General features: G+C 40.0%; 2 protein-coding genes across 16 annotated transcripts in view; one reads left to right on the top strand and one right to left on the bottom strand.

Annotated features, from left to right (window-relative positions):
* The window catches only part of LOC131370162 (NACHT, LRR and PYD domains-containing protein 12-like), a 404,348-nt gene that overhangs the window by 47,078 nt on the left and 342,832 nt on the right, over positions 1–14,438 (bottom strand). For 6 of the 10 annotated variants that reach the window (XM_058417315.1, XM_058417316.1, XM_058417317.1 and 3 more), the window contains 3 exons: positions 9,091–9,285; positions 7,337–7,510; positions 3,091–3,264 (listed from right to left, as the gene is read on the bottom strand). In XM_058417315.1, coding sequence (XP_058273298.1) covers positions 3,091–3,264; positions 7,337–7,510; positions 9,091–9,285 — 543 coding nt within the window. The remainder of the gene's footprint in view (positions 1–3,090; positions 3,265–7,336; positions 7,511–9,090; positions 9,286–14,438) is intronic. The other 4 variants (XM_058417310.1, XM_058417307.1, XM_058417309.1 and 1 more) reach the window with 1 other exon arrangement.
* Positions 1–14,438, top strand: part of LOC131370166 (NLR family CARD domain-containing protein 3-like) — a 237,541-nt gene that overhangs the window by 89,530 nt on the left and 133,573 nt on the right. The gene's annotated exons all lie outside the window — the stretch shown is intronic.

The following is a 14,438-nucleotide window of genomic DNA, read 5'->3' as shown; positions in this document are numbered from 1 at the left end:
TGATCGCAAGACCCTTCAGAGGATAGTGAGGACAGCTGAAAAGATCATCAGAGTCTCTCTCCCCTCTATCATGGACATTTACACTACACACTGCATCCATAAAGCTAATAGCATTGTGGATGACCCCACACACCCCTCACACACACTCTTCACCCTTCTGCCATCTGGAAAGAGGTACCGGAGCATTTGGGCCCTCACAACCAGACTGTGTAACAGTTTCTTTCCTCAAGCCATCAGGCTCCTCAACACCCAGGACTGAACTGTACAAAACTCTCTCTCTCACACACACACACTCAGGACTGAACTTTACAATACTCTCTGTCTCTCTCACACACACACACACACACACACACACACACACACTCTCTCTCTCTCACCTGTGTGGACACACACACACACAATTAATATTGTTCGTTATTTATTGCACTACCTCAGACCTTGGGTTATTTCATGCACTGTTAGATTTATATTTATTTCTATTTTCACTACCTCAAAGCTATTTTGCACAATACCAATATCAGAAAAAGTTTTATTGCCAGGTACAGCAAAGGGTCAGCAAGGAGCACTTTACAGTACTAGGAATTTGTCTTGGTGTCAGGCACCAAGTGAGGCACTGTTCAGAAGGCTGACTGCAGTGGGGAAGAAACTGTTCTTGTGGCGTGAGGTCTTGGTCCTGATGGACCGGAGCCTCTTACCAGAGGGGAGGGACTGAAAAAGTTTCCGGGATGAGAGGAGTCGGCTGCAATTTTGGCTGCATGTCTCTGTGTCCTGGAGAGGTACAGCTCCTGGAGAGATGGGAGACTGCAGCCGATCACCTTCTCAGCAGAGTGGATGACACACTGAAGCTTGGCCTTGTCCCTGGCTGTAGCTGCAGCAAACCAGACTGTGATGGAGGATGTGAGAATAGATTCGATGATGGCTGTGTAGAAGTTCATAAGCATCTTCTCAGAGAGGAGAAACGTCTTCAGCTGCCGCAGGAAATACATCCTCTGCTGAGCCTTCTTGGTGAGGGAGCTGATGTTCTGCTCCCAATTGAGCTCCTGGTTGATGGTGGTGCCCAGGAAGCAGAAGGACTCGACAGATGTCACCGGCAAGTCATAAAGGATGATGGGGGGCTGGGTCCTTCCTCTCCTACTATCCTCTCCTCTGTCCTGAGAGAGTTGAGCTCCAGGTTGTTCATGCTGCACCATGACACCAGATGATCCATCTCACTCCTGTAGGCAGACTCATCCCCATCAGAGATGAGGCCAATGAGGGTGGTGTCATCAGCAAACTTCAGGAGTTTGACAGACTGGTGACCAGATGTGCAGCCGTTAGTATACAGGGAGAATAGCAGAGGAGAAAGGACACGGCCTTGGGGGGGATCCAGTGCTGATGTTCCAGGAGTCATAGACATGCTTACCCAGCCTCATAAACTGCCATCTCTCTGTCAGGAAGTCCATGATCCAACTGCACATGGAGTCAGGCACATTCAGCTGGGAGAGTTTGTCTCTAAGTAGAGCAAGTAGAGTGTCCTGTGTTTTTGTATTGTCTTTTGTACCTACTGTTTTTGCACTGTCTTCTCTATGCTCTATTTGCACCTATTTGCACACTGTGCACTTTACAGTATGTGGCTTGGACAAACTTTTGTCCTAGCTCTGTGTTGTTATTTTTGTGTCTGAACTATATGTTGTATGTTTCTGTAGCACCAGGTCCTGGAGAAATGTTGTTTCATTTCATTGTACTATGTCAGCTATATGTGGTTGAAATGTCAAAGCTTTTGGAATCTTGAACATACACTGTAGTGGACACGATATTTTTAAAATAACTTTTTTATAAAAAAAAAAATGTTTCATAAACTCATTGCATTCCAAACAACTGGGTAAGTTAAGAATAAAAGTAACTGGAAAATATTTTTTTCCTGGTAGTCAGGAGGATATTTTAACAGAGATCATGATTTCTGCCTCGCACAGTTAATCAAACAATTATTTGCAATACTGATGTGTTAGCAGCAGAAATCATCAGCATGGTGAAGCTGCAAATTTTTCATTCTTCTTATGACTGAGTTTACAGATGATAAACCAAATCACAAGTGACCATCACAAGTTATTTTTCACCTCTACTGACTGATCACACTGTCTTTGGAAGTTCACTACTGACCAATCAGTGTTGTGTTTTCAAACACGATTTGAAATACAGCGTCACAGAAGGTCATGGCTTCATGTGAACAGCACAGCAGCAGATCCCTGAATTAAAGCATAGTCATTCAGTCACTCCAAAGAAAAAGATGTTGTGAAGCTTTTATAAAGCTACTGCGCACGCTTTACAAAGTGCATCCAACAACCATGAACTAATTGTAGCATGTGGGCTGCAGGCCTACTTACAGTCACATAAACTGGATAGTGAGGGAGATCCACTACAATGATGGAAGGAACACCAAAAGATTTACCCAAGGCCCTCAATAGAGTACTTGTTCATAGCAGCCACAAGTTCCCCTTCAGAGAAGCTTTTTAGTACTGGGGGAATATTGTTATTCTCTTGTGGTCCTCAGTAAAACTGGATCATTTTGATAAATTCTAACCAAAAACATTGACAATAGTATATATAGTACAAATACATAGATGTATAGTGTAGGGTTTGTGCATTCACCACTGAATCATTGTTTTTTAAGTGAAATCTAGTTAGGATGTTAAACAGGCATAATTTTATTTTAAACAGAATTTAACATGTTCTGATTTTTTTTAGAGAGAACTACTGTATTTCTGTTTCAAATCAAGATTTACTGATTTGGCTGTAAAAAGAAAAGAAGAAGAAGAAGAAAATAGGTTCATATCTGACAGATAACTGACTCTTTATTATTATCAGTTTAACTATCAACTGCCCACTGATGGAGGGTGATGAGCTGACCTCTTGTTTAATTTTGATTTCCAAGTTAATTTTTTGTACATAATTTCACAGTAATTTCAAACACATTGCAGTCACATCAAAGTCTGTGAAAAATCATCAGTGTGCACATTGATGAAGAACCTAAAACTTCTGCTTCATTTTCACTATTAGAGAATGTGTCTTACTGAGGAACAGGTCATGTGATTCTCAGAGAGATGATCTTACCACAGTGTCTCCAGTTTACAGTGAGGATTCTCCAGTACAGCAGAGAGAATCTTCACAATTGAGTCTCCTAGATTATTATTGGACAGATCCAGTACTCTCAGATGTGAGGGGTTTGATCTCAGAGCTGAAGTCAGAGCAGCACAGTCTTCATCTGAGATACCACAATCACGCAACCTGTAGAGAGACACAATGACACACTCTTCATAAACAGATATTTATCTTAGTTTAAGACTTACTTTAAATATGATGTGTTTGTAAATTATTTTTTTATTCAGAATGACATGAGGATTTAATATCACCTGTTTATTCTAATGAACAATGTCTAATTAAGAGAAAATGAGTATTGAATTTCAAAAATCTGCTAAAATTTCTTTAAAAAGGTAAAAATTTGCTAGAACATTGTCTCATATATTTAACAAATAAAGGTGACAAAAACAAAATCAGGAACAAAAATAAATATCCACACATAATTCATACAAAGCCCTTTCAACAGAAATAAAACTTTAGTGAAAATGTTTCATTGCATTAAAATAGACTCTTTAAAACGATAAACAAAGGTTGTCGTCATTAACAGTGCAGAAAAAGCATTGAACACAGTTTCTCTCTGAAAAAAAAAAAGTACATCCATGGGTTTTAGGCAGGTGTAAAAATGCTGTAAAGTAAGAATGCTTTTAAAAAAATATACTTTAATTGTTTATTTTTATAAATTTACAAAATGCAAAATAATAATACTGTCTGGAGAGGTGTGGCTAGAAGTGGTCTTAATGGAAGAATTGTGGGCAGAAAGCCAGACCTCTGGCATGGAAACAAGGCTAATCGACTCAACTATGCACAAAAACATAGGCAGCAGGTCTCTGTACTGATGAGGTGCAGCAGGACAACGACCCCAAAAAGGAGATGACTAAAGTATACAACATACTAGACAAGACTCAACCTTGTCTAACACCTCTATAAATTTAAAAGGAGCGGGTAAGTTCCCATGAACTTTCAGTACACTTTCAACATGTACAAAAGCTTGTACATGGAAACAAAATCAGGACTGAAACAAAATACTGTGAACACATTCCATAAATAGTGTTTCGACTCTGTCAAAATCTAGCTAAGGACTCTTACTGATATCCAAAATAGCCCTAATAAAAGAAATATTTGTTTTACTTTCTTTTTTATCTAGAGCGAATAAATATAAAAAACTCAGACAACTATCATGTTCCGTGACTCCACATTTACTGAAGAGCACTCACTCAAAACACATCGCTCTGTTACATTTAAGTTCCGTGCAACATAAGTCAAATTACAAAACACATTGTTACATCTTTGCTTTTTTCCCCAAAAATACAATCTTGCTTTTTTATCTCTATACATGAACACGATGAACTGAATGTTTCAAAACACCCCCCCACTTCTCTCTTTCATTTTCTGTATAACTTGGGCTTTAGACTTAAAACCTTGTCTGCCCAAAACCCAAAATATTGTTTCTAATATCAAGAACAGAGGTTAAAAAAAATCACCATGTAAGTTACATTGTCCTCCAAATACTGAGATTTAACATGAATCTGGCCTGTTCTGGTAGTGACAACTGGTTTTGTGTCACTATTTGACTGAGCACATTGCTCCATTGGTTTGATGTTATTAGCAGACAGTCTCACTTTGAAGGCCAGTTCGTGATGATCAGTGTGGTACCTTCTGTTCCTTCTTAGAACACCACCACTGTCCAGTTCAACCTTTTACAAATGTTTATTGACAGATTCCAACACTGTTGCTTTCCGCCAAATCTTTTGCGACTGTGCTGGTTGTACTCTCACTTTATAACCTGGTTTCAAGATCTTGATCATGTCTTTTGTGTGTCTGTTGCAGTACATTTCCTGTCATCTTTGATTGAGCATTAGTCCTTGTCTCGTGTCTTCTACTTTTGGTTTCAAAAGATTGTTGTGTGTTGGGAGGAGAGTGTGTGTCCTTCTGCTTAACAGCTGGGATTGCATTGTGACCCTACGATGGAGTGCTCCTGTGATCTAAGATTGCCAGGTATGGCTCACGTCCTGAAATCTTGGCTTTCTGCATCAGATGTATTGTCGTCTTTACAATAGACTCTGCTTTCCCATTACCCTGTGGATGGGCTGGCGATGAGGTTTTATGCTGAAACTCCCAGCGCCCACTGAACTGCCGGAATTCTGTTGATGTATTGTGGTCCATTATCTGAGAACACAATGTCTGGTATGCCTTTCCTGGCAAAATAAGCTGTCAGCATATTAATCACTGTGCAAGACTTTGTGTCTTGCAAGTAATCTCCCAGAAATTTGAAAAATAGTCCACAGTGATGTCAAGATAGTCAAGATTGTTGAATACAAACAGATCTGTGCCCACCTTAGACCATGGTCAGTCGGCTTCTAGGTGTAAGCCATGAATAAACCTTTACTGTCCATTACAGCTGCACCATTATATTTTAACAGGAGATTCTGCCTGCCACAGTTAATTAAACATAATCATATGCAAAACTGATGTGTTAGCAGCAGAACATCAGTATAGTGAAGCTGTAAATTGTTCATTCTTCTTATGGACTGAGTTTACAGATGATAAACCTCAAGTTATTTTTCATTTCGACTAACTGATCACACACTCTTTGAAAGAATCAGTGTTAAGCAAGATTTGAAATACAGAGTTGCAGAAGCTCATGGCTTCATGTAAACAGCACAGCAGCAGCAGATCCCTGTATTAAAGCATACAGTCATTCAGTCACTTCAAAGAATAAAAAGACATTGTGAAGCTTCTATAAAGCTACTAAACAAACCTTACAAAGTCCATCTAACAACCAGGAACTAAGTGTAAGTGCAAGTGTATGGTGGAATGATGGCTGGATTCTAAAGTTATGAATCAGTTGGTTGAAGATTTGCAGTTAATTTTAACATTTATTTAGTATTTTAATATTGTAGTATTTTAACAGAGTCTGCATAGAATTTCAGTTAAATCTGTATGACCTGAGGAGAGTTTTGTCTTACATTTCTGGCATTTATCAGATGCCCTTATCCACAGTGACTTACAATTCATCTTATTTTATACGGCTGAGCAATTGAGGGCTAAGGGCCGCGCTCAGGGGCTCAGCAGTGGCAGCTTGGTAGACCTGGCAAACTCACAATTTTTCGATCAGTAGCCCAAAAAGTAGCCTTAACCATTGAGCTACCACATCCCCACTTTAGTTAGATGAACATATCTGATATCAACTCAATTTACAATCCATTAATCAATTTACAAAAAATTTAAATCCAAAGTTTGGAAGACTACAAGAGGAACAGTTGGCCACATGCAAGGTCTGTAGGGCCACAATTAAATATACCAGTAGCACCACAAATCTCACCAGGCATCTGTTGACACAGCATAGAGAGACTTACAAAGAATCAGAGGAGGCTAGTATTATAGACAGCACAAATAAGGAAACACCAGAGTCAGACATTACACACTTTTTTCAGCCTCAGATTAACCACAACTTATCATATAGGCCAATTTCATTGCTAAGTATTTAAGATCTTACAGTCAAATATGTTAGAGCTGAGATACAGACAGGAAAGCAGACAACATTTCTGCAATAAACATGTGCTGGAATTGTAAATAAAAAGTAAAGAAAGAAAATAAATGGAAATTAGCACAGATGTACTTCCTATAGCATAGAGTTAAGCTTAGTGCTTTATTGTATCTTATTTTCAGTGAATCACTGCACTAATATTACTGTTACCGCTCTTGAGTCCACATGAGTTTTGACATTATGAAATGAATATTATTCCTCAACATCTCATTTGTGAGCAGGTGCCTAGAACTCTTGTGGAGCAGGTTTTTTACTTTATCTTCCTTTTTCTCCCCTGGCTCTTATTAGTGCCTTTAGTTAAATTGTAATATTAATTTTGTTTTGTCAGGTGATTTATATTTTTTCAGTTTATATTCATGTCAAAATGTCTGATCATGCATTAAGCCTTTGATCAATTTAGCGTTTTTCTCTAGATTTCATGAAATATGTCTGGTTGAAGGTGAGAAATGCCCATTTTGGAATTCGCTGATGAGTTCTTTTATAATGGACAATATATACAGATTAAAAAAAATTAGTTTTTGTTGGGTTTTTTGTTTTTTTGTAACAATTTCTCAGTAATTTCAGACACACTGCAGTCACATTAGAGTCTGTGAAAAATCATTACAGTGTTTCAGTCTCACTATTAGAAAAGCAGAGGAGCAGGTCATGTAACTCTCAGTGAAATGATCTTACCCCAGTTTCTCTAGTTTACAGTGAGGATTCTCCAGTACAGCAGAGAGACTCTTCACTCCTGAGTCTCCTAGTTTATTCCAGGACAGATTCAGTTCTCTCAGGTGTGAGGGGTTTGATCTCAGAGCTGAAGTCAGAGCAGCACAGCCTTCATCTGAGACACCACACTCACACAACCTGTAAAGAGCCACATTGAATCTCAGATTTTTATTATACAAAGTATAACAATGAGCAAAACATTACAGTCAGATTGTTAAGAGTGGGTGGGCCTGGTAAAATAGGGTGGGCACACGTTTGAAAAGAAACTCAAAAGCTAGCAGTCACTCAAAATAACTTACGACTGTTAAAAGTGGACAATTATCTACAAGTCTATCGTTCTACCTATTGATCATTTGCCACTTGTTTTTGTATCTCACACAGAGACACAGACACAACTCTAAGAGAATATCACAAAATGAAACACTATTGGTTGCAAAAACTAAACTAATAAATTTAGAGATATTTGTATTGCTATATTTTACTGGTGCTTTTGCCATTAAAGCCAATTTTATTGAAACACCAGCTACACTGACAGTCAACAGTCCCAATTAATAATAGCACACCATAAACAAAACAGGGTTGTGCTGCCTTTCAACAAATGTGCAGACTCTGCCTTTTACATGTCATAACCAGACCAAGAGGTTTCTTTGCTGAACTGTTTAATCTGCAGATCTATCAGTTTAAGCATAGCATTTCTTATTTAAACATAACATGTCTTATAGTCTATGATGTTAAATCATGACAGAAAATCTAAACAATCATATTAGAACAAAACATTGTTTCAAAAGAGATTTATTTTCACTCTATGGGGAGAACCATTATACTATTACTATCTGATTATTATTTGATTTGGTGACATTTAAAATAATTTTATTCTAGTACAGATTTAAACAGAAGAAATTCACACATTAAACTAGAGTGAAAGCCTTTCCACTAAAAAAAGGAAAGCAGGCCTACTCTAATTCCTGTGATTAAAGATAATGTGTATGGATACAGCCATTATTTTGTTCAGTGTTTTTATTATTAGTGTTTTGTTCAGGAGTTAAAAATGACTTTGTTTTAGCTTTGCCCCATGCACTCCTCAACCAACTGCAGTTCTGCTCTTCAGCTACCAGAATCCAATGTCCATTCTGTCGGCATGATCCAGTGTTGAAACACTGAAACTGATCTTGTTTACATGCACACATCACTTTATATTGATTTTGTTTACATACACACATCACTTTAAATATTTGTATCTGATACAACTAAAATACTTCTGCTGCTATATTCACCGTCCCTTAACCTGTTTCTATCCTTCTTTGTCTTTTTGTCCACTGTCCTTTTGAACATAGTCAGCGTTATGCATCTTGTTTGTCTGCACTGTCTTTTCATCCTGTGCACTTATGTTATATGTTTAGTTTTAAATTATGGACCTTGTAGTATAGTTTAACTCTATGTTTGGCCGTGTCACCTGTAATTTGTTATTTGTTCTGTGTAGCACCTCTGGTCTAGGAGGAACCTTGTTTCATTTCACTATGTACTGCATAAGCTATATATAGTTGAAGTGACAAAGCTTCTTTGACTATGACTTGACTTTTTTGATTATGGAGAAAGTCATCACCACTTAATGACTTATTTGTTCTGCATGTTGTACTGTTACAGAAAATTTCAGGTGAACACTATATGTAAATGTTGCTTTTAGTGAGTTATTGTGACTCTCAGAGAGATGATCTTACCCCAGTGTCTCCACTTTACAGTGAGGATTCTCCAGTCCAGCAGAGAGACTCTTCACTCCTGAGTCTCCTAGATTATTATGGGACAAATTCAGTGTTTTCACAGTCAGATGCAGTTCTTTCAGATTGGAGGTTTCTGAGCTGAGCGCGGAGTCTACAGCTGACCAACTTTTCACTCCAAGAAAATCACAGCTGATACTGTAAATAAAGTAAATAAAATAAAACATAATGAACTCACAGTAGTGCAAATTATCAAACACCTCATCAAAGCTTTCAATGAACTTTCTTATGTCACATCCGGGACCCCCGCCCTGTGTGGGGCTCGAACCCGGACCTCCATGGGGGTGTGTGTGCCTGTATGCCAAGGAATAAGACCCAAGTGCAGGATTCAACGAAGCACTGCTTTATTTACACAAACACGAGACATGGGGCAGACTAACCTCACACTAGACAAAGCATGACAAAGAAACTAAAACAAAACCTAAAACTAAAACAAACAAAACAAAAAACAAAGCAAAACATTAAATACAAAAACCACAGCATAGATAATGACCGACAGAGATAGGAATACAAGGATCCCTCTTTATAGGGCTAGACATGAAAGTAAATAGGGAACAGGTGATGCAACAGGAATGAGAACGAAGAAGCAGGCTTCCGAAATTCACCTGCCAGCACCCTCTCCAGGCCTGGCAAGGAACTGTCCAGCTGTTCCTGACATAACCGCCCACTAAGGCATGGCACCTTATGTGCCTCCAGCAAAGCTGAAGGACACCCCAGGGGTAGGTGGGAGGTGTAGTATATGTTAGAGGGGAGATGCAAGGCGTGATGTAGTCCATAACTGCAGTCCACAGCAGTGCCCCAGGTCCTGGGGATATAGCAATATCCGACACATACACGAGACGGGAGGGAAACGTCTTCCACCTGGGATGCCGAGCGACATCCTCCACAGAAACCCCATCATGGAGCAGTGTCCCCGGCTGACAAGGTGGTGGAAACCATGCTTCCGGTGGGGCCGATAAAAAGTGGGTGCCCCCCAAGACATGAATTCGAATGGCGTCCTCAACCCGGACAAGGATGGAGGCACCACACTGGGGAAACGAGTAAGGGGGCCCACCTGCTCGAACATTTTACAAGGCAGGTGGCCTGTCAGATGTGCTCCACTGGGAATCCAGGGTCTTGCTCAAAGACTGCAATACCTTGTTGTGAACAGGAACTAGCTGGAAATCCCGCTGGGTCTTCAAGAATGGTCAATCATTCTATCACGTCCGGGACCCCCACCCTGTGTGGGGCTTGAACCCGAACCTCCGTGGGGGTGTGTGCCCCTGCATGCCATGGAATAAGCCCCAAGTGCAGGATTCAACAAAGCACTGCTTTATTTACACAAACATGAGACATGGGGCAGACTAACCTAACACTAGACAAAACATGACAAAGAAACTAAAACAAAACCTAAAACTAAAACCTGGCTGAGAACATGAGCATAAACAAAACATTAAACACAAAAACCACCAGATAACAATGACCAACAGACAGGAACACAATCCCTATTTATAGGGCTAGACATTAAGGTAAATGGGGAACAGTTGATACAACAAGAATGAGAACAATTGGAAGGGCATGGCACAAAACACACAAAGAAGCAGGCTTCCGAAATTCACCTGCCATCACCCTTTCCAGGCCTGGCAGGGAACTGTCCAACTGTTCCTGACATCTCATTCTCATAAATGTTAAAAGTACACACACCAGTCAGACAATATGATTAGAGGGACACTGCAAACAACATTTAAAACTGAACCATCGATTCATCTGTTGTAAACATCCTCAGGGCCTTTTCTTACTGTAAGTAGCATAAGTGTTAGCTTAGGGCTCCTGGACCACCAGGAGACACCATGAGTTTACAATCATTTGCTAAAATATCTGGTGTGTAAAAAAGTGGACAGGGGGCACATGTCAAAGACAAGAATGGCAAACCGCTGCTGACAAAAGAAGAACAGAACGCCCAATGGGTGGGACACTTCCAGGAGACTCTGAATTAGCCTGTTCCCAAAACCACCTTCACTTTTGATTCCCCTGACCTAGCAAATTACCTGGATGTGAGGACGGATGCAATTACAACAGTGGAGACTACAGTTGCGATTCGACTCTTGAGGAATGGCAAAGCGCCCAGCCTGGACATGGTCTCAGCAGAAATGCTCGTGGGCAGTACCTTGTTGACGGATCTTCTGAACTCCTGTTGGTTGACAGCGCGAGTACCAGAGGATTGGCAAAGAAGAGTCAGTGTGAAGCTCCCAAAGAAAGACAATTTAGCAGACTGCAACAACTGGCGAGGAATCACACTCCTCTCAGTCCCTGGCACAGTATTCAGCATCGTCCTACTCAGAAGACTTCAGAACGCTGTGGATCAGAAGCTTCGGGAAGAACAAGTCGTTTTTCACAGTGGCAGATTATGCACTGAACAGATCTTCATCCTGAGAACTATCATTGAACAAAGCTTGGAACATCAGCAGCGGCTCTCTATCAACTTTGTTGATTTTAACAAAGCCTTCGACAGCGTACACCGGGATTCGCTTTGGAGCAGAGTGAGGTCATACAGTATCCCTGAACGGTTTGTCGAGGTCTTGTGAACCCTATATCTTGGATCCAGCTGCTGTGTCTGAACAGAAGATGGCAATACAGATTTTTTCACCATTGAGACTGGCGTAAGGCAGGGCAGCATCCTCTCCCCCTTCCTCTTCCTATTGGCCATTGACTTTGTAATGCGAATTGCCATGGACAAAGATGGGTTTGAGAACCCGTGGAGACTACCAACACGCCTGACGGACCGTGACTTTGCTGATGACATCGCCCTTCTAGCTGACATCAGGAAGAATATGAAGGCAATGATGCAAAGTCTAGAGCAAGGAGTGGCCAAGGTTGGCCTTCGGATTAGCGGGAACAAGACCAATGAGAATTGGATATGTGGCAGTGGATGACCCAGTGGGGTAACAGCGGCTAGAGGAGGTTGACAGATTCACCTATCTGGGTAGCAACATAGTGAGCAATACATGGAAAACATCCGCCAAGATCGCCAGAAGACTTATGTAGCCCAGCAGAGATGGCTGCGATGGATCCTACGAGTCTCATATTTTGACTGCATTACCAACGAGGAGATTCACCGTTGAACCTCCACCCGACCACTCAATGACATCGTGACCGAGTGGCAAATGCAATTTGCGGGCCACGTCCTCAGAGAGCAGCATCCATGGCTACCAAAATTTGCCATCACTTGGACCCCGCCATGAGAAAGATGGAAACAAGGCCATCCTCATACAACATGGCGCCAGACTTTCATTGATGACTTAAGGGACCTGGACATCGCATGGGACGAGGCAGAAGATGCCGCCGATGATCAATCTTGCTGGAGATACCTTGCCACCAAATGCGCTGAACAGTTTCAGTCAGTTTCTTGCATTCCTGTGTCCATAACTCTTGCTAGCTTTTCTTAATTAACTTTTTAATTAACCCCTTCATTTCAGCTTTCCCCAGAGGGACATTAACATTTATTTTTTTATATTTTTTAGTAACTCATCTCAGGACAACTGCTGTATTCAAAGATTCAGGATCTTTTGAACCCTTAATATACAGCTCTGGAAAAAAATAAGAGACCACTTCCCAATCTCCAGATTTGAACCCAACTGAAAACCTCTGGAATGTCATCAAGAGGAAGATGGATGGTCACAAACCATCAAGCAAAGCTGAGCTGTTTGCTTTTTTGGAAAAAGAGTGGTATAAAGTTCCCCAACAGCAATGTGATAAACTGGTGAAGAGCATGGAGCCAAAATGCAGGCAAATTGGAGTTATTCCACCAAATACTGATTTCTTAATTCTTAACACAATTTGTTTACAAATTATTTGCATTTTGTTTTATTTGAGTTATTAAAGCTCTGCAAATACTGCATGATCTTGGGTTATTTTGATGTGTTGTCATTTCCTTTAAATATACACTCTAAATAACAATTGTTATATTTTGAATTTAGGAGAAATATTGTCAGAGGTTAACAAAAAATGAAACAAAACTGTTTCTCTCATGACTGTGCAGCAATGCACTGCTCCAACCACATCATCAAGTTCACCGATGACACGACCGTATATGAGCCTCATCAGCAAGAACGATGATTCAGCGTACAGAGAAGAGGTCTTTTATCAACTACCATTGTATTGTCATTAATTCCACACTGATTCCCACACAGGTTTGTTTTCTCAAAATCCTATCATTCTTTTTTGGCATCAAATTAGCACCATAAGTACGAAACTTATGGTGCTAATTTGATGCCAAAAAAGGATGATAGGATGATTAAGTGGCGGGATAAAAGTCTCCATTGGTCCACTGCTTTTCAACCTACTTCTCTAGCCAGTCAGTAAAGTGACGTCACTGATGCGCGACTCTGCAGGTTAGTGTTTGAACCTGTCTTGAGTAAGTGAGAGAAGATGGGCGATTATGCACAGCTTCATGTACTTGATATCAATGTATACATAAGTTAGATGCCTTAACTGTCCACTGAATCAGTTATAATATGTCTAAAATGTTCTCAAATGTTCCAGTTGTTTTGTGCAGGTGTGTATGACATTGCTTTCTTCCTAGAGGAGCAGAATGCTGGGGTTGTGCTTACAGAGACTGAGTATATAAGCTGTGGTCACAGGCACAGTTTAGGACAGCCATTGAACCAAACTCCACTTCCCGAGATTTTGGAGGATATCTGTACTTATTAGTGTTAATCTATGTGCAGCAAATTGTGGAACAATATGTTTTAATTACATTTATGGCATCATTCTACAATGCTTACATCTAATAACAATTAAATCTTTCTGCAGCTTTTATGGTGGCATGCAAATCTATAATGATGTTGAACTACCTCTAGCACACAGACAGAAATAAAGAGTCTAGAAATAAATTCTAATTTAAAGAGTTATTGTTATAATATGAATAAACTGCTCTCTCTCTCTCTCTCTCACTGGCCTTAATTTAAAACAGTAACAGTCACTGCTTTAACAAAACTTTATTTTATTTCTTTGTTTTTTTTCAATATAGAACAGAACTATAGCAGTAACAGCCCTTCGACACAGAATTATAAAACTGCAGCAATAAAATTACTGCAATGGGCAGAAACAGAAGTGCAGAGACAAATACTTTTAAAACATTATGCAAAAAATTATGACCTGTATTTTAGAAATCAAACAAGTACATCTTCTAGGGAGAGTGACTATATTGGTAGGAGAGCGTTGGACATGGAGCTGCCAGGCAGGAGAAAAAGAGGAAGGCCAAAGAGGAGGTATATGGATGTAATAAATGAGGATATGTAGCTAGCGGGTGT

The sequence above is a fragment of the Hemibagrus wyckioides genome, linkage group LG19, assembly GCF_019097595.1.
Source record: "Hemibagrus wyckioides isolate EC202008001 linkage group LG19, SWU_Hwy_1.0, whole genome shotgun sequence".
NCBI lineage: Eukaryota > Metazoa > Chordata > Actinopteri > Siluriformes > Bagridae > Hemibagrus > Hemibagrus wyckioides.
This window is presented reverse-complemented; position numbering and strand designations above follow the sequence as displayed.